Here is a 19,878-nt window from a genome sequence, read left to right as displayed (position 1 = left end):
TTTTTTTTTTAACTACAAAGATTCAGGAATCCATACTATTCCTGTAGAGTTGATAAAAACGAAGGGGAACACCATTACTGAAGCAATCTGTGAACTTCTCTCTAGTCTACTGTCCTGCTTCCCTCTGCCTCTCAAACTGAGCAAGCCAGCAAGAGCAGTTAAAGGAGATTGGGGGTTTCCTAGCACTGGAGACACAGCACAATCCCAAATATGAACAGTGAGTGCTGGGCACCACTACAGCATTTAAACTGGGATGGGGGAAGAGACAGCCTTTGGGAAGAGAAACTCTAGACATCAGCCTAGAATAGCAGCAAAGTCCTTGGAAGGGCAGAAAATGGCTTGTAGCAAATTGGAACAGAAAATGTCACGTGGGATCCTGCAGGGATGTAAATGGACTTGGCTCTAATTGAGGTCGGGTAAAAATCCAGCCTTTTGTGGGAGAGTGTGGGCAGATATCCTTTGCACGCGCTGCTCTAGAGGATCCTGCCTTTGAGAGGGCTCCTCTGTAGTGCCGCTGGTTGCTTCCCACTCTCTGTCATTGTGGCAGAATTGGTTTCATTATGGCCTCATGCATTTTGATAAATGAGGACAAAATCACTTATTCCCTGAGTGGACACCTTAATTGGGAGCTGAATGAGGTGAATGTGGGAAGAAAAAAGAGGATTATTTAAAAAAAAAAAATCCCCCCAGATGTAAAAATGGCTTGAATAGTTGATGCAGTTGTTCATTAAAAAATGGTAAAAGATGTGAAATTTTGACTTGAGAAAGTTCAAAAGAAGGAAAGATAAAAAGATAATTCTTAGGAAAATTTTTCAGTAAAGTGAATTTATTCATCCTCCTGTCCTTGTTGTAAGGATTTTTCCAGGTTTTGAAAATGGGCTTTTTCTATGGTATGTCCACATGGATAATTCCATGTCTTTCATCGTAGAAGTGTTGAAGCATCTGTTTCTGGCTGTTAAGTTTTTGAAACGGGCGCCAGAAGTTTTTGCTGATCTCTGTATAAGGATTTTGAAGTCTATAACATCTCTCCCTGCTGCACAGAAGGAAGGCACTTCTGCCTGGGGATGGTGCTGAGCAAGCTAGGTTTCTTGCACGCCTTAGAGGAAGGTCACTACAGCTTCTATTACTCATCAAAATACAGAAATTAAACTGCCAAGTCCACATGCTTCGAAAGTACTGATCACACCAGTAAGCACCACAGTCTTCCACACTCACCTCCTCGGTGTAGGTAACCACACTGCAGGATCAGTTAGGAGCCCAGAAGTCTCTTTAGATCAACAATTACAAATTATAGCATGTCAAATAAGGCAGCAAATGATCTTTTTATTTATGCTTTTGAGGTTATGATGGGTGACTTCATTTTGGTTGCCAGCAGCTGAAAAATATATTTCCATAGGAATGTGTGGCAGGGACTAGTATCTTTAATCCATTTAAGCTGATTTTATAAAGTTTCCTTTGGAGAAAGTCAGCCTGTTTATTCCTTTTTCATAAGATAAAGAGGGTTGGCAATTATACACCAAAGCTAAAAATATATATGCATACGTAGTCATGTTTCCTGTCCTACCTTGGGCTTTGGGGTACACGTGTATTTGTGAAGATGAAGAGCAGAGGAGGTAGCTGCACGTAGGGCTGTGCATGGAAATGCCTGTAGGTATTCGTGCGGCCGTGACTTGCGGACTCCTTTATCGTGTTGTCTCTACTGGTAGGTGTGGGGCAGGTGTGTGCTGGGTGTCCAGTGTGGAGACGCAGTTTTGGCACAGTACCTGGTGTCAGCGGGGCATCCTGGAGGCTAAACAGAAGCTCCTTTTTGGCTATCAGTTGGTTTTAAGGGTGCAGCAAAGGGTGTAAGCAGATGGACGTAGCGGGAGGGGAAGAAAGGTGGTGTATTTGGAGACAGATGTTCCCAGCTGTGCCATGACTTTTGGTGAGCAGCAGAAGATGTCTGGGCTTGGGAGGGAGCTCCAGGATGCTGCAGGATTTGCTGAAGGGCTCCGAGGTGCAGGGCTGACCTGAGATTCACTGCTTCTCTCTGGCCTTGGCACACTGAAGAGCTGCGATCAATACAAAAGCAACCAGCTCAACATGTTAGAAAGGTTTTTACATCTCTGCCAAGGTCTAAACAGGAGGGAGGGCCTGGCTTTCAGGAAGCCGTGGCATCTCTTCTTGAGGGGTGTTTTCATGCCAAGGAAAGAAGCATCCTTAAAGGGAGTTTCAGATTTGAAATGAGAGCCCAGCCTTTGAACAGCACGCAGTGAAGAAGTGACCAAAGGCGGTGGAGGCACCCAGCTACTCTGCACGGCATCGCTGGTGGGAGGTGGCAGTGCAAGGAATCACGGGGATGGGGGCTGTCCAGCTGCCTGGCTCGTCCCCGTGCACAGACCATTGTCCCACCACAGATCAAGTGGAAAGAGGCACAGGTAGGTAAGCAAGGACATCTGGGAGGCGAAGGATTGAGGGCAGGGAGAGGACAAATAAACGCTGCTGTTGCCCTTTGCTCTTGGCTGTCTCTAGCCCTCCACATGCCCCAACACAGGTTCTTGAGTATTCTGTCAAAATCATTTTTTTCCTATGAAAATGTCATTTACACTGAATTGAGTGGTCAGTTCCGATGAAATCTAGTTTTGTAAATGCTTCACTGCCTTCTTTCTCTTTAACACCGCCGAAATGTTCTGCTCTAAATGCACTTTTTCTTGAAGTGATTTAAAACAGAAATTCATTTTCTCCTATCTGTCTAGAGAGGGAGATTAAAACACTTAAAAGGATTGAAACTGATATAGGATCCTTCAGGTTTGGAAAGAGAAGCTCATTAGCAAGGAATTAAAAGAAAAATCATTGTGGAATTAGATGAATTTCAAAACTGCAAATTTCCTAGATTTGCAAAGATTTGGAAACCCTTTATTTTTCACCCAGCTTTGTTTCCAAGAATGCAGAAAAGGCGAGATGTGCAGGTGACAGCTGTCTTGTCTTCTGTTTGCTTGCTTCCTTCCTGCTGTGCACACCAGTCTGCTGCTTGCGAGAGCGCTGCTCTGAATTTGAGATTTCTCTTCCCAAAAGTGCTTTCTGGGAGTAGACCCCAAGACCTGGGCCAAAGCCTCCCAGCCGTGGCAGGGGAGTCCCGGGTAATGAAAAGCCACTGTTGCCCAGTGGAATCTCACAGTAACGGGCGTGATTAACACAAGGATGCTTCACTTGAAGGCTCTCGGCAGGCATTGGTGGGAACGTTTTGGGGGCACGGTGTGGGGCAAGGAGCCTTGCACACCGCTACAAAGCCAGCCGGGAGTCCCTGAGTTCGTTCTTGCGAGGGAGCGTTCCTGGGCGTGCGTTGAATGCCCATGGATGTGATCAGCCACACTTCAAGAGAAACTATACTGCTTGTTTTTTGGCACAGCTATTCAAATAAATCCGTTCATGGCATAGGAGTGAGTCTCTGGCCTGGATCTGGATTGCTACCAAGACCTTAACGTCTTTCTGGATTTGGGCCTTGGGTCTCTAGCAATATCTAAAAGGCATGCTGAGGAACCCTAATTGTGGGTATGGGAGAGGCAGGTAATCATAAAAGGCCCAGAGTCCTTTCCATGGTGGCATGCTGGGCTTCCTTGATCTCAGACAGCTCCTCTTGGGACCTCTGAGTTTCCTTTATCTTGAATTTTGTGAGGACATGGATTTTGTTGGTGGGTTCTTCTTAGCTGTTCTCAAGGCCAGCATGCTTGTTATCACTACTTTGATTAACTCAGAAGGGCCTTTAATCTGCACGCCTTGGAGCAGCAGCAGAGATCAGGCAGAGCACATCTGTGTCTGGAAAAAAATGCACCTTGTGCTGAACAGCATTACACAGACAAGGGGGGTTTACATCTCTCTCTGAAGTCAAGCAAAGGCCGTTGCTGGAGGCAGGATGATAGGCTAGGAGGACCCACCTTCCATGTGTGACAGATCGTGTGCCCATGTGAGAATGTTACTGTTGCTTCAAGCCCCTATTTCTCAAGAAGCCCATTTGACATGATTGTCATCCTTACCCTTTGTGATATTAATTTCACCAAGATCTCATAGACTTTGGCATATTAAACTCACCTGAGTTATCTTCAGTGCCCCTTGCCTTACTCCATCTTCCATTTTATGTGAGCTGACTCTTTCCATGTGATATTTTCTTCATGCTGCTGGCACTATTTTCTTCATCCCCTATTCCTCAAGCCAAATGAAGATTTTTGCCTTTTGTTTTCTATTCAGGTCTGAGACTCGCTCCTTACATTGCTGATAGAAAGTAGTACTTTGACTCGACAAATATTTCTCCTTTTCCTCACCACATTGTCCTAGGTGGACCAGGTTGTAAACCTCCCTCTAATTTACTACTTTACTTTCTGTGTTCCTCATCTTTACTGCAAATTGAAAACATGTCTCTGTAGGGTGCTCCAACTGGAAAAAGGGGCCTTGGTGATTGTAATGTGCCTAACAATTCATTTCAAGCACCAACGTGATTATTATAGTTTGTCGTTTCTGGAGAGTAGTTAAACCTCATGTAATGAGGTTGCCAATTATCCCTTGTACTCCCTGATGTTTAGTGACAAATCAAAGCTCCTTGGCGTACCTAAGTATATTTGCTTGTAAACCCTACGGCCTGTCACCCACGACTGGCACCGTGGCAGGAGGGAGGGAGGATGCACGATGACTCCACAACTCAGTTCGCTGGCACTGGGTGTTGTTTACGGGCTAAATGGTATGAAGCTGAGGGCTTAGAGAGGCTGGTGGGAGTCGGAGAGCTGTGGGAGATCCTCCTAGAGCCCTTCTAGCCTGAATTATCCCGTGTCTGATGTGGAAAGTGGGACATCTGAAGTGGTGGGGTTTAAGCACTTCCACAGAGAAAAGAAGCTCAGCTTTCTCGGTCTTCTCAGTATCAACGGCAAAGCAAATCTCTTTTCTGTCGTTATTTCTGTAGTGTGTGGGTGCATGGCGATAAGGATGCTAAATGAGCAGGGATAACAAAGGTGCAGGAGGAACAGTATTTTCCAGTAGAACAGGACCAAAAGAAAGAGAGAGGGGAGGATGAGGAGGGGGATTTAGCTGGAGAGAGATCTTAAAAGCCACGTGCTACCTCCTTCCATTCAATGGGATAGGGTTGTTCGGAGCATCAGAGTGATTTCTTTCTCTGCCATGTCTGATTCAGCTAGTGGCTTCTCCCAGAAGACTTTTGAGGCTTTACTCAGCTGCAAAAAACTTTCCTTTTTCCGATTTGGCAAGTGGACTGCTACTATATGTATATATATATACACACATATATATACATATGTGTATATATATATGTATATGTATATCCAAGGTGTGGTTGCAGAGTCCAGCTCACCTTCTGGGCTAGAGAGGACTTTTAAGAACATATCTAAATTCAGACTGAGTCAGCGAGGCAGGGGGTGAAGTTTATCACAGCTTCTCCTGAGATCCAGGGAAGAAGAGATATGCCTAACTGGTGTGTTCCCCAGGGGTTTACTGTCCCCCATCAAGCATTTTCCATTCCCCCTTCATCCCCAGCACCATATGCCAGGCAGCTGAATGCACGTCACTCTATTCTACAGAGAGATTTTTAAACTTCACTGCTGACTTTTCATCTTGTTCCCAGGGGTATTTCACCCCAAGAACTGAGACAGATAAGGCAGCAGCAGGTGTCAAATGATTCATCTTAACTGTTGGCACTAGCAAGATAAAAGGAGATTCATTTCTATGGGGAGCCTCCTGTCATTTTCCTTAGAAAATGAAAGGGAATGATCTGGCCTGGCTGATGAGATGGTGGAGGCTGCCAGGCATCTGCCTGCGTTGCGTTTGAACTCTTTGCACTGGCTTTTGTATTATACTCTGCAGCTGGTACAGAGACCTTGCAGTAGAAAGTGGTTAGACCCACAGTGAAGGACAGTATCTGCCCCAGAGAACTTGCACCTAAATAGCCAGGGAGAAAAAGCAGAGGTGAAGGGAAGGGACGTGTAGCCCAGCACTGCTGGGCCAGGCAGTCATAAAGTGCTACCTTTCTTGTACGAGACAGTGCCGTAGCTCTGCAAAATCTTTGCTCTCTTTCAGCGAGTATGAAAGATGATTCTGACCTTGGTAATGCATGATGGTTTGGTAGCAACCTTGCCGACTTCAGAAATAAATTTGCAGGATCTCTCCTGCAAACGAGAGGCAGTCATTGTTATTATTTGATGGATAAAGTTGCAGATAGACCTTTCTGTCTTTGCGTTTGAATTGGCACAAAGCTGCACCTCAAGCAAGCTGTTAATCTTGTACAAATTGAACTCCAGAGGCACAACAGGCAGTAATATCTTAAATATGGCATTCTAAGCTCAGCTCTGCCAAGTCCACCTTTGCTTTCTTCCTCCTTCTCCTGGCAAGAAGGAAAATTCTGTAGGTGGCCACCAAAGAACTAAAAGAGGCAGCATGTGGCTTTTGAGATCAACCTACATCTGAATCCCTCCTCCTCTTCCGCCTCCCTCTGTTTTTTTTTTTTTTTTTTGTCCTACTGAACAATACTGTGCTTCATGCACCTTCATTATGCTCAGCAAATCCTCGGAAAGCAAGGATTTTATACGGCATGAAGAAACATTTGTGATATAAAGAGACTAGCAACTGTGGAGTTGTCCTTTCCAAAAAGACGAGATCAATCCCAATTATAACCTCCTCCTTCAATCCCCCACCAAAAAAGAAGAACCAAGGGAACCCAAGCAGAGCCTTGACAAAGAGCTGTGCATTACTTACTGAAGCCAGTGAAATTAGATTTTGCACCAAAAAAAGGCCTAAGGGAAAGCAGAAGCCACACCAGAGAAATCTGTCGTGTGCCAGACCCAAATACATCGGAGGGGGAGGTGGGGAATGGATTTTCAAAATGCAAATGGAGTTCACCAAGGCTTTGCTACACTTCAGAGAGGTAATTTTCAAACTTAATGATTTTCACATTTAATTCAGGGAGAAATTAGTCATCAGGTATTGAGACAAAGCGAGGCACTCTCCTATACTGGGACGCTCTCCTCTTCAAGCTGTGTTATCTCTGCAATAATTAAAATGTTCGCTCAAGTAGAAAATGTGCTATCTGATTCATTAGCCAGATTTCCCTTTGTAAGGTAACTCGTGTTTGCTTATTGGTAATGGAGACAGGCTTGGGCGAGGGCAACTCTGGATGCTAATGATTCGGGAGGGAGATGCAACCGATCACGAAGCTAAAACAACCATGTGCGTGTCTCTGCACACAGAGAACAGCTCAGCGTTGCCCTGTCCGGCCGCCGGGGTCCATGTGATGGCGTTGCTCCATGCCCTGATGTGTGGGAGAACTCAGGCTGATGTGCTTGTAGGAGTGAGCGTCTTTGTGCTCGGGAGTAGCCGCAGCCCCAGGCTGAATGGGAGCGTTTCAGCTTGCGCCCCTCCGCGCAGCAGAGATGTCCCTCAGCAAGTGAGCTGGTGTTATGCAAGAATAAGAAAGCAGAGCAGATTCAGGCAGCAGGAAAAGGAAAGGCCAAGTGCAGAAGGGGTTAACCTGTGGCTGAAAGCTTGCAAGAATTTGCTTTGCCCTGAGTATGGTACTCATGGCACCTAATGGCTAGCTTGATGTTGATCCTGGGGAGTAGACTGGGAAAGGAAAAGAGAATGCAAGGCTTTGATTGTCCTCTCTGGGCGGTGGGGGGGACAAAAGCTGAAAGCTTTTAGCTCAAAGGCAATATTGGAAAACGCCAATTCTTCAAAATTTAGAAAACATCTGTGGAATCTAAATGTAAGAACATATGACTACTTTTTGCATCCTCCTAGTATCTGAATTTTTGTATGGCACTTTGGGGCCTGTTTCCCTTTATTCTGATGTTGCCAGATTTCCATTGACTTGTTTATGCAGAAAGGAAAATTAGTCCAGATATCTTGAGTTTGTCCTGAGGGAAAGCTGCCAGGCTTCTCCAATGCCTCAAGAGGAGCCTGCACAAAAACCCCATCTCCCTTCCTCCTCTCTTCTAGTGATCCCCAAAGTAACCAAGCACTTGCTCTCTAACCCCGTCTTCACCTGCATCATCCTGGCGGCATGCATGGAGATCGCCGTGGTGGCTGGTTTCGCCGCTTTCCTGGGGAAGTACCTGGAGCAGCAGTTCAACCTCACCACTTCGTCCGCAAACCAACTCCTGGGTGAGTAACTGCGGGAGGCTGCCGAGCGCAACTCCTGGCCCTGCTGTGCCAGCTCTTATCTGAGATGCTTCATCTGAGTTGGGAAACCCGGTTTCTCCTGCGAGTTCCTCCTTTCTTCTTGGATTGGAAATGGTGGGACTACAAGCAGTTCAGATAGCTGAGCTAATGCATTTTGATCATCTTTCAAATGCCCCTTCTCTGTGACCACACCATGTTGTTGTGGTTTCCCAGGCACTCTTTATTTTTCAAATTTCTGTTTTGTCAGGGCACTGATGCACAAGCAGGATCTTTTATTTTCTCCTGCTGCTCATTCCCAGGGAGGTCCGGCAATTTGTTTAGGACAACCATTTTTGGGCAGCATCCAGTTAAAATGTCTAGATGTTGATGTTGGATGATCTGCAACCACAGCTTGCCAGATGGGCAGCTGGCAGTGACCTATCGTAAACTGGGAAATCATAAAATGGGTGGATTTTAATATCAAAGAGCTTGCAAGCTGCTCTCCTGATGGTTATTTATTTTCCCATTGAACTCATTGATACTTTCTGATTTTGGCCTAGCTTTCCAAAGGAAGTAAAACCCCTGCAGTCAATCTCCCCTCCCCTAATACACAGGAACTTGCTAGTAAATTTTAATGGAATTTGACAGGGGGCAGAGGTCTCAAAGATATTAGTTTCTTACATGTTTCCTGAAGATTTAAAACTTAGCAAAGGAAAGCAATTTCACCATTGACCCACTGGGAGAAAGCAAGCCACTGCATGGTTTGGCAGTGGATGCCTGGCCAGTCAGCAAGGAGGCATTTCTTATGGAACAACTTATTTAATTTAAATAATGTTGTTGCCAAATTTCCCAGATGCCATTTGCCCAGGAACGCTGGGATTTGGATGCACTTCTGAGCTTAGCTTGGGTAGGTGAGCTTTGGGGTGTAACAGCAGAAGGACAAAAGTGGACGCAAGCAAGTTTAGTGTCATAATGCCTTCCTGAGCATGGAAGATGAGTCACTTTTGGCAGTGATTGTTGCATCTCACAGTTTAAGAAGATTCTAAAAGGAAAGCTTAATTTTTTTCAAATGCAACTATTGCCTGATCTCTGAAGATCAGACTGCTTTTAGGTATCTCAAGCAGGGCTTGTCAAAGCCTCTCATGAAATTCTGGACAGTTTATTTGGCTGCCAACTGTCCTTCCTGAGGAAGCAACAGAGATTTCATTGCGTAGATTAGGAGGGGCTAATATCAACAATTCTGGCAACCCTCTATAACATGGAGAACTGGAGGAAGATCCTAGTTCCTTTGTGCAAGGCCGCAAGTCCATTTGTATCTATTCTCTATTGGGCCACACCAGCTAAAATGAGACTGGAGAAAGCAGCACAGGTTCAATTTTGCAGGGCCTGAGACAGGAAGAGAAGTAGACTAGTCTGCCGTCCTGGAGAAGCTCTAATGCTGCCATTGCTGAGCATTAACAGCGTTTGTGGCAGGCAGTCTGGTTTGATGGCATCTTAAGAACGCCATGCTCAAATGAATGAACATTAGCCTGGTGCTACTCCAAAGTCTGATCATTATGAGGTTTCCCCACGGTAACGCATTGATTTGTCTACTGGGAAGAAAAGGCCTTACCAGTGTGACTCACTCAGCCTCCTTCTCACATGCTCCTAACCAATTCTTCCTCTTGCAGGGATGACAGCAATCCCATGTGCATGTTTGGGCATATTCCTGGGTGGCCTCTTGGTGAAGAAGCTCAGCCTATCTGCTCTGGGAGCCATCAGGATGGCTATGCTGGTGAACCTGGTGTCCACAGCTTGCTACGTGTCTTTCCTGTTCCTCGGCTGCGACACCGGGCCTGTGGCAGGAGTTACTGTTCCCTATGGAAACAAGTGAGTCCCACGAAACTTTTGGGTGCCTCCCTCCATGCAGCTGGCAGGTAGTGGGTAAATCTCTCTCAACCTTGCCAACAAAATGTCACGTTATTGTCCCTGTGTCAGCAGCCTTCAGAGAACTCTGGCCCGTGGGCAATCAAACAGAACAAGCGGTATGCTGAGGGCAACTTTGTATCGTGCTGTGATTTGGAGGGCTTTTCACGCCACTCCTCCGTGCAGGAATCGAGTGCCTGCAGCTAACAGAGTTTGACTAAAATCAACCAAACTGACTGGAAAGGTGCAAGACCCGATTCTGATCCTGAGGCTATCTGTGTAGCGTTGGGTCCACTACACCATCTGTTTTCTCCTGGGAGCGAGGGGCAGTCACTGCTTTGCATGTTGAGGTGCCTGACTGGAATTTCTTGAACCAAGTTCTAGACACGTGGAAATTCGGATATAGTGAGGAGGAGGCACGCATGGCTCCAGGCACATTTTGGTGGGGAAATGAGGCACCCAATACCCTGTAGAGTTGACAGGACTCTGAGAGAGATATTCTGTATTTTATTTTCTGCTGCTCTTCAGTATGCAGTGGTGACTCTTTTAAAGACAAAGACTTCGGGCTTTCTGCTGCTCACTGTTACAGTTTTAGAAAAACACAGTGACCTCTCCTGGCACGTCCTTGGGTTTCACAGGGGAGATGAGGCAGTCCAAGGCTCTCTTTAGAGCTCCCATTGCGCAGGGATAGTGGCCAACTATTCCCGTCCCAGGAAGGACTGGAGTTCTTGACGCCGGGACCCCCATAGCCTGCTTGCTGCTTGTCGTTTATTTGTTTGCCTTAATCCCCTTCAAAGCCCTCTTTTTGTGGCACTGATATCATTACACTGACCATTGATTTCTGTTTCTCCTGCAGCTCAACTCCGGCCTCACCTCTAGACCCGTATGCCCCCTGCAATAACAACTGTGAATGCCAAACCGATTCCTTCACTCCCGTCTGTGGGGCAGACGGGGTCACCTACTTATCTGCCTGCTTTGCCGGCTGCAGCAGCACGGTGAGTGTGCGTCTCTCAGCATCTCTTGCCTGTAGGGGTGATTTTGTGAGAGTGAGTGAGTGAGGTTAGCGCGTACGCAGTGGAGAAGTTAATTTACAGCTGGCAGCGGCTGCACTCCCTAGAGCTAACCTCACGCCTCGGATGGTGCTGAGCCACGGTCATTTTTCACTCCGTTATTGAAATGCCCTGTGACTCTGGCTACGCTCTGCTGGGGTCACCCACAAACCAGGCTGGATCTCCTCCTCCTCCAGGCTCTCTCTCTTCCTTGCTTTGCTCAAAGGTGGTAGCAAGAACAGCTGTCAAAAGGAGACCTGAGAATCCATCCAAAATAAGAGCCTCTGTATTTTTCAGTTCTCCATAAATAAGAATTTATTTCCTTTCAAAAACCCTTAAAGACAAGACGACCTCTGGGTGAAGAAGACGTGGAATTCCTAGCAATGCCTTACAAGCCTGCTTTTCCAACAGCAGCAAATTCAACTGTCGTAACTCCCAACCCTGCGTATTACAGTTTACACCTGCAGGAAACTTGTGGTTGTATTTTGCAATGTATTTCATTCAACTTGTATTTTTTGCGTGCCCAAAGAAAAGCTTCTTCCTGCATGCAGCGGGGTGTGCATAAGCACGTGGGAGAAAGACGAAACTCTATGTGTAGAACTGGGTCTACTTTTTTGTTTGTTGAATGAACTTACCATATCTGCAGAAAAATAATATTTTTATACCATATTCATTTTACAGTATCTTTCATAGCACAGCCAGATATTTTTAAAAGCCAAACAAACTATTTTAGTCAGCAGCAACGTTGGTATTATATCAGGAAATCTAATCTCCTGAAGCCAAAGCGGAGTAAATCACATTTTAATTAATGAATACACCATCAATCTCTTTGGCCAAAGTTAATTAATTTTTTATGGTGATACGAGCATTTTATTGCATGAATTTGAAGTGTTTTAATTAAACAAAGGAAAAATAGTGCTGTAAATTGTATGAGAATTGCTAGGATTGCTGCTTTCATTTGAAAACAGGGTCCACAAGGCTGAGAAGAGAATTGAGCAGCAAGCCGTACAGCAGATATATAAATTGTACACAGTTGTTCATGTGAAAACAGCTGGAGGAGCGTTAATTAAAATATTTAGATGTCTGTCACCTCTTTTGCTGCCTATTGTGTATCTGAACAAAAAGGAATGATAATTTATACCTTTACAGTCCAGAGTTTGGGTAACTGTCATTAAATGAAAATGTAAAGATATACAGTGGAAATATAAAATAGTTGAACTGAGGAGCAAAAATGTCAGTGTCAAAACAACACTAAATATTTTAGCTTTAATTTTCAAAAATAATAGCATGAATGAATTGTCCAGTTATTAACAGTGTGTATTTTGCCAATTATATAAACTTCTGTTTTAAAAAATATATACAGTTCCAGCTACAATTGGGATCTGACAGGTTGATATGTAAGCATTTTGTTCTTAGGATGTGTTTGACCACTGAATCCTTATTCTGATAATTTAATGCTTCCATTTTGCTTTGCTATAATTTGTCTCCTTGGCCACCATGCTATTTTTTGAGAAAATACGTGAAAATTTAGCCCTTCTGTTTCAAAGACAAGTTCAGTTCTTTCTGTTGAGTTTTTGAATTTAGCCCTAAAATAAAGGCTATTTTCCCTAATTTGCACCAGGAAAAATAATGCAGTTACCTTGAACGTAATGATTGGTGCTAATTAACTTGTGAATTGTATCTCTGTACTGAATATCGTCAAGCAAAAAACATACAACACAGATGATTAGATGAGATGCAGACTTTTAATCATTGCGAACTCCAGAATGAAAGCCTTGATTTTGTTGTAGGAAGGGGAATATGAACAAGTAATGAGCCTGATCTCCATGATTTACTGAGCCATATTGCACTTCTCTTTCTAGGTAACATCCTAGCTCCACTGAAGTCACAGGCAAAATACGATCTATTTTTAAAACATCCAACTGCCACTACATTTGCCACATACACAAGGAAAAATGACCCTTTTCTACCATGGGAAGTGATATTTTTAACATTTGCAGAGTATCATTGACCTTTCCAGTTTTCATGTGAATAAAACAGTGTTTTGTTTTACAACTTCTGCCTTTCAGAATTCGATAAATTATAAAGTTAAACCCAGCCTAAAGTTAAGCTTGTCCCACTTGTACAGGGCATGCAGAATAGTTTCTCACCAGTTTACCAAGACCTTAGCAGGAATCAAACCAGTGCGGTTCATGTCCGGAGCGTAGGAATGACTGCCTCACTGTGCGATTTGGGGCAAACTTCTCACTCCTTTCCAAGAGCGCGGTAATGGAAATTCAGCTGCTGCCTGCCCGCACGCGCCGCAAGAGCAATCCTCCAAGCAAAACCTCTACTCTTCCTTCCCCTCTCTCTCTTACTCACATTTTCTTATTTTGCCTTTCCATCATCATCTTGGGGTTCTTTTTGTTGTTTTGTTTTGTTTCTTTGCAGTAACATTTTGAAAACAAATTAATGAAGCAATAGTATCCTCTGGAAAGGGCATTATCAAGAATTATGGACTAGTTTGGCCATGCAATGGCCCTGAGGCAAAGCCAAACTGCCAAACCAGGCTTTAAACCCATAATCCAGGTAATGACCTGTCTAGAGGGTCTTGTGGATGTTATATGCTTGTGATGAGCTGAGGGTTGCGTTTTACTGGGACATAAAATTCTCTGAATGCTTTATTTAACTTTACTGCATTGGATGTTTCTGACCACTCCCTTCCGCTTTTCCTCTGTGGTCGATTTCTAACAACGTAGTTCAGTTAGATTTTTCTTTTTCATGCAAACACATTTGTTCTCTGTTATTGAGCCGGTTGCATAGGTGCACCTATCCAAAAAGCAGGAGTATCGGCATTGACAGGCAGACCTCTGGCACACTGATCTCAGGACATTTTTCTGTAACCATTCCTCTCCTGTAAGTGACCCTGGCACACGAAGCCTCTGACTGTACGTCTTGTTTGTTTTATGCCACTGCTTTTCTCAGTTTCCCTTTTGGCTGGAGGCAGGTGAATTCCAACCTGACCTTATAGTGCCGGTGTCTCAGGGCTTTGCACTGAAGGCAGATAGTTCCTGCCAGGGTTGAAAACACGGATAACTTGTGTGCATTATTACCCCAAACTCCGGCTGCTGCCGAAGATGCAAATTCTGCACCTGTGCAGCTTCCTGCACACACAGAAAATCATGGTGTCAGTGTGCAAGCTGCTGGGCACAGGGAAGATGGTGATATATGTGCAGTCGTGTGGTGCCAGAGTTAGAGGGGGTTTTCAGGGGCTCGAYAGCAATTTGGCATGGGTAGCAAAATGTTGCCGCTCCACGAGACGAAGGTAAAAGTCTGTCTTTGTCTCCTCGTTTGATGCCTGTGAGTCGTATCACGTGTGTCAGTAACAAAAGATCAAAGATCTTCAGGTAAGAACGAGGCAGAGCACTAGCAAGCAGATGTAGCTGGTACAAACCACTTGCTTTGCCTTGGGGTAACACCTYGGTGCAAAATGATTAAAAAAGAGGAACAGGGGGAAAGCAATGGTTGGRGCCATAGAGTTGGGCTTGTTGGGAACACAAGATAAGCCAGCAGCTGCGGAGAAGTGGTGTGATGCTATTGCCGGGGAGCTTCTGGGAAGGATCCTGACGCTGCCACTTCGACCCGATAGGCTGACATTCCCAAAGCACGTAGCAGATCTTCATGACCTGTGCGTAGGGTTTCACTGCTTCAGGGTTTGTTACACCAGATGTAAAATCACACCAGGGCAGCTGAATCTACCCCACCACTGCCAGAAATGTTCCCGCCTCCCCCCCCAACTCCTTGCTTGGGAACAAGCACCCAATCCTGCWTGTTCGCCGTGATGCCCCACGCAGTAAGCCGTTGCCATAACAAGCCTATGCCTGCARAGGGTAGGAAAATTGCCCAAGGACATTTCAGTACACGTGTGTACTTTCAGGGACTAAGGTGAGGCTTGCTCTGCTGCGTTGTGTTTTGGCTGGATGCTCACTGGGCACTGCAGTGACAGCCAGGAATTACAAGTTACTGCCCTGTTGTCCCTGTGCAAAGGCCACTGCAGTGGTGCTAATTGTCACCATTGCAAAGCTTTCAGGTGGCAGCTTCTGACTCACAGCACAGGAATTTGTTAGGTTAATTATTGCTTGCATATGAAAAGGCATCTGCGCATCTACTCCAGCGTTCCTGGAGTTCTGCACTGMGGTCTCTTTTGCYCTCTGTGCAGTTTTTTGGAAGGAAATCGTTTGACTCCTATGCAGTAGAAAGAGATTGGTGTCAGAAAGGCTGGAGTGGTGTCCCCATGGAGCCTTATCTTTGGAGGCAGTGAACCAGAAAGTGTGCTATTGTATGATCCTGAGGGAACCCCAGCAAAAAAGCAAAGGAATTTCTACTTGAATGTAGAGGGGAAGGGAGGAGATTTAGCTATTTTTTAATATATTTTATTTTATGGCATTACTTCTCTTACAAACATGTGACCTGCAAACCCTGCAGCCTGATGCAGACAAGCCATGAATCATTTATGATTGTTTCCTTCTGTATTCATTAAGGGATTTCTTGGTAGCATTGTGTGCCTTAATTGTGTTGACATCCCCCACTCAGAAATTCGRGAGGATGAGTTGGAAAATAAGAAAAAAACCCTAAATCTGTGACTGGCAAACAAARTTTCTTTTGACATCTTGCTCTTGTTGGGGAGATCAAAGAAAAATATGATCGTTTCTTCTTCCTTCTGATCACATATTGATAAAATATTTCTTGCCTGGCTTCAGCTTTTAGCYCTACACAGTTCCCGCTAAACCAAATGGCATTTATTAGTCCTGTAGTGCACTTAAGTCCAGTATTGTCTCTACCACTAAGCCTTGGTGTCCAGCTCTTGGTGGGCTAAGGCACATCTCATGGTATTCTCCTTCCCAGGATTCAAGGTGCTGGAATAAGGCAGTGAATCGGTAGCCAAGGACAAGGCTGCAGATTTACCTCTTTTTAATGGGCTTCAATTTAATTATAACAACCAAGAAGACAGAGGTAAATAAGAAAGTAATTAGGAYCATAATTTGGGGATCTTTCGTGTAGCAGGAACACAGATCGTTTCTTTATTCTTCTCAAAAGGAGCATAACTTGTTAGTAATTTTGTTGCAGTGACATTTATGGGAGAGACTTGAAAAGAGCAGAAGAAAAGAAACAAGCCAAAGGAGGGCTTTCCCTTGCTGATAGCACRTATCAGAGCTGACGTGTTTTTGAAATCCTTTCCAAACCCCCTCAAATAAGCACTTCATTAATTAATAGACCATTAGAGAATTCAGAGTTGCCGGTTGGTGAATCGTCAGTGCAGAGGGCTGGTGTTGGGGACCATGGGTCTTGTATTCTCTGAACTTCTGTGCTCTTTTGCAGAATCTCAGCAGCTGCTCATGCCTCAGCTCGCTCCCAGCTGAAAACGCTACAGTCGTTCCTGGAAAATGCCCCAGCCCTGGCTGCGAAGAGGCCTTCCTTACATTCCTCTGTGTGATGTGCGTTTGCAGCATGATTGGGGCCATGGCGCAGACGCCATCAGTTATCATACTCATCAGGTAAGGGTGATGGCAGGTGGTTGCAGGCTGGTGGAAAGGCTCRTTACTGGCGGTACAAGTGAGGCCAGGATGCTGTACAAGGTGTGAGGTGCTGATTGGAGCTGTGGAGAGCCGGGACCTTGCACAGCTCCCAGCTCCAGCATATTTGGCTGCACTGGCTGTCCCCAGATAGTTAACTTTGTCTTGGGTGGAAGCTCCGTCTTTTAGAAAATCAGGCCTTGTACTAAAAACTTGGTRGAGACACCTTGAAAGAACTGCTTGTATCTTCCAAAGAGTCTGAACCTCCTCAGCAAATAAGCATCTATGGCTGTCTTGGGTCAATACACCAATGGCTAGATGTTTAACTTAGGCCTAGCCCCAAAAAACAGAGGGAACTTGAAGGTATGAAGGACATCTCTGATCTGAGCCAAAATGAATAGGTGGACAAAAGTATTTTATTCRAATGAGTGACCTTGTGTTATTTCCAGACACATGGAAAACTTCACCCTATGAAATACGTAAATATCTAAGCCCAGGTTTATTCAGAATTACTTATCTGTCCAGGCTGTCACTTACTGAGAATAATAACCAGAGGCACAAATAACAGATCCATTCTGCAGCCTGGAAAATTCCAACAAAATTCAATCAGTAAGGTCTGTATTAGAAACACTCTTGAGTGGGTCTTGGACAGAACAGCTCTATGAAGGCATGTCTCCCTGCAGGACAAAAAATGAAATATTCAACCTACTAGTTCATTTCTCTCTTTGCATCTACAGTTGCTAAAGGGAAATCAAATTTCTAATGTTAAATATTGTGGCAAATGTAATTTGAGATTTGAAGGGTTCTTTGTGCAAGGAAATTGCCAGCACCTGTAGGATCCAGAATGGACTCATCTTAGTATGTGACTTCAAATGAGATTAGCTAGTCACCAGCTAGAAAGGAGAACACAGGGAGTGAAAGAAGAGAAGGAGCATTAMAAACACTCAACTCACAGCTGTTGGAAATAAACAATTCCTACATCCAAACTGATAACTGTCCTTCCCTTAGAATCACAGATAACAATTAAAACACACAAGGAAGGGCTGTTTGCCATGTATCACCTCATATTCTCCAAACAACCACTGTCTTGGATAAAGCGTTTCTGAAAGCAAGTGTAGGCATATGAGTGTGCCCTGGCAGTGAAAAGGGACATCGTGATCCCTCACACAGAGGTTGAAATGAGCCAAGTAGTTATGCTCAGCACGGAGGTGCCTTCCCCTYGCCTGGCCAGCAAGAGTAACACCAGGGCTGGTAGCTTTTCTGCATGCTGGTGTGCAGTTGAGACAGCAGAAGCCACTCAGAAGCAGCTCAGGTTTTGCACTGAAACCACTTTTGTCAGATGTAACTGATTACCTAGTGGTGATGCTGCAAAAAGGATGGGCTGGTAGAGCTACAGTGGAGGGTAGAATTCAAGAGGTTTGACCCTCTCCTGCCCTAAGGCAATACCTCTTTCTGGTATTGTTCATCCAGCATCCAAAATGAAGTAGTTTTCTGTCATGTGGGCAGAAACCAATGCATGTCCATACCCTGAACGTTTTGAACATTCATTGTGAAATTCATTTGCCCCCGCTTCAGTGTCTACAATTAAATATCTTGTCTATGAGCATYGTTTGTTCACTGCTGCAGTTAGTGAGAAAAGGGGATGTCACCAGGTGGCAACTTTACCCTAATGTATGGGAATTCATCTTAAATAAAAATGGATGAATAGACACTACCACTGATTGAAAACCCACCGTGAAAGTTTCACRTGATAATCTATTTTTTCCATTAAAAAAACTTTAATATTCCTTCTGATTTCTTCACTTCCCACCCTACTGTAGGATCTGATTTGAGCCAAACCCTTAACCACTGGAACATTTTTCCAAGTGTAGATATTTCATAGTATGAAGTCTTTCTATAGAGCATGGGTGTCTACCTGAAAACCTTGTTGTAATTCAGCCAGAAGTCACAGGCTTCATGCAGGAATCACGGTATGATGTTATATGACCCCTGTAGTGTGTGAGATTAAGCTGGATGGCGTAAATGAGTCCTCTTAACTTAAAAGTGATTATTTGCTTTGGCAGTTTTATTAATACTGTCCGATTCCCCTCCAGTGTTTTTATACCATGGAGCACCACTTCCTTCATGGGTGTCACCTGTATTGCTGACTACAGCACCCCTGTAAAGACATAATGGAAGAAGCAGCTGATGCCTTTAGGTTTCTCTGTGTGCTGAACCTGGTCATACAGGGATCACTATTCTGCTTTCCCAGCCTTTGTATACTGTGGGACAGAGAATAAGACTKCAGACCAAAGTAATGATTTCTGAAATGCCAAAGGCTTTACAGACCCTATCCCAAGAGGCTGGCTTTAGCCAATAGCATCCTTGAGCTAAGTACATCAGAAAGCTGTGAGTGATTTTTAAAGCACCTTTGAAGACTAATGATAATGAGATAGAATGGGTTCTATTTGTAGCAAAAGGCGATGTGACCATTGCCTTTCCCRTATAAAACAGATTCAGATGTTACTGTGTCTCATGAAACTGGTCTTCACGAACACATCCTCACTAGGAGGCTTGATTTAATAGGCTGACGGAACTTTTTAGTCCACCGTCCTCCTTTCCCTCTCTTATTCCCGTTAGTCTGAGACGTCTCACAACACAAAGATTTCTCTCCCATCAAATCACAACACCTGGAGCCTAGCAGGTATTGTAGGGAATTTGTAAGTGATGATTTACCGGGTTGGGAATTTCATCTTTCCCCTTCCAATGACAAGATTAACTGCTGTTATTAATGACTTAGCTAAAATCCTGAACCTATCACATGGCCAGAGTTGCAATTACTTTTGGGTCTGTAGGCAGTTCAGCCGAAGGGAGAAGAAAAACCCCATGAATGACTTTTTGAAGAGGTGGTGGTGGCATCCTGGCTGACAGCGAAGAATCACCAAGGGGGTGTTAATCAGAGCAGAGCACTGAGAGTCGATTTCACTCTTTACCTCTCTCCCCCTACAGAACCGTGAGCCCCGAACTCAAGTCTTATGCTTTGGGGGTSCTTTTCCTGCTTCTCCGTTTGCTAGGTAGGTGCAAAAATCTCTTGTCCTTCCCTCCCACCCTTTCCTCCGCCACAGAGAACTGTATTTTTAGTGTGTGTCTACCTGTGACATGGATTTCTACTTTGTGCAAACCTACTCTACCTTCTGTCAGATGCTCTAGCTGTTATGAGTGGGGTCTGATGCAACAGCATCTGAGACCTCTCTCTGAAG

General features: G+C 44.7%; 1 protein-coding gene across 1 annotated transcript in view; it reads left to right on the top strand.

Annotated features, from left to right (window-relative positions):
- The window catches only part of SLCO3A1 (solute carrier organic anion transporter family member 3A1), a 153,751-nt gene that overhangs the window by 119,736 nt on the left and 14,137 nt on the right, over window positions 1-19,878 (top strand). The window contains exons 5-9 of the mRNA XM_085308644.1: window positions 7,972-8,136; window positions 9,804-10,002; window positions 10,895-11,033; window positions 16,446-16,621; window positions 19,628-19,692. Of these exons, the coding sequence (XP_085164770.1) occupies window positions 7,972-8,136; window positions 9,804-10,002; window positions 10,895-11,033; window positions 16,446-16,621; window positions 19,628-19,692 (744 nt within the window). The remainder of the gene's footprint in view (window positions 1-7,971; window positions 8,137-9,803; window positions 10,003-10,894; window positions 11,034-16,445; window positions 16,622-19,627; window positions 19,693-19,878) is intronic.

The sequence above is a fragment of the Rhea americana genome, unplaced genomic scaffold (genome assembly GCF_003343005.1).
Source record: "Rhea americana isolate MKP2758 unplaced genomic scaffold, rheAme1 scaffold_28, whole genome shotgun sequence".
Classification (NCBI taxonomy): Eukaryota; Metazoa; Chordata; class Aves; order Rheiformes; family Rheidae; genus Rhea; species Rhea americana.
This window is presented reverse-complemented; position numbering and strand designations above follow the sequence as displayed.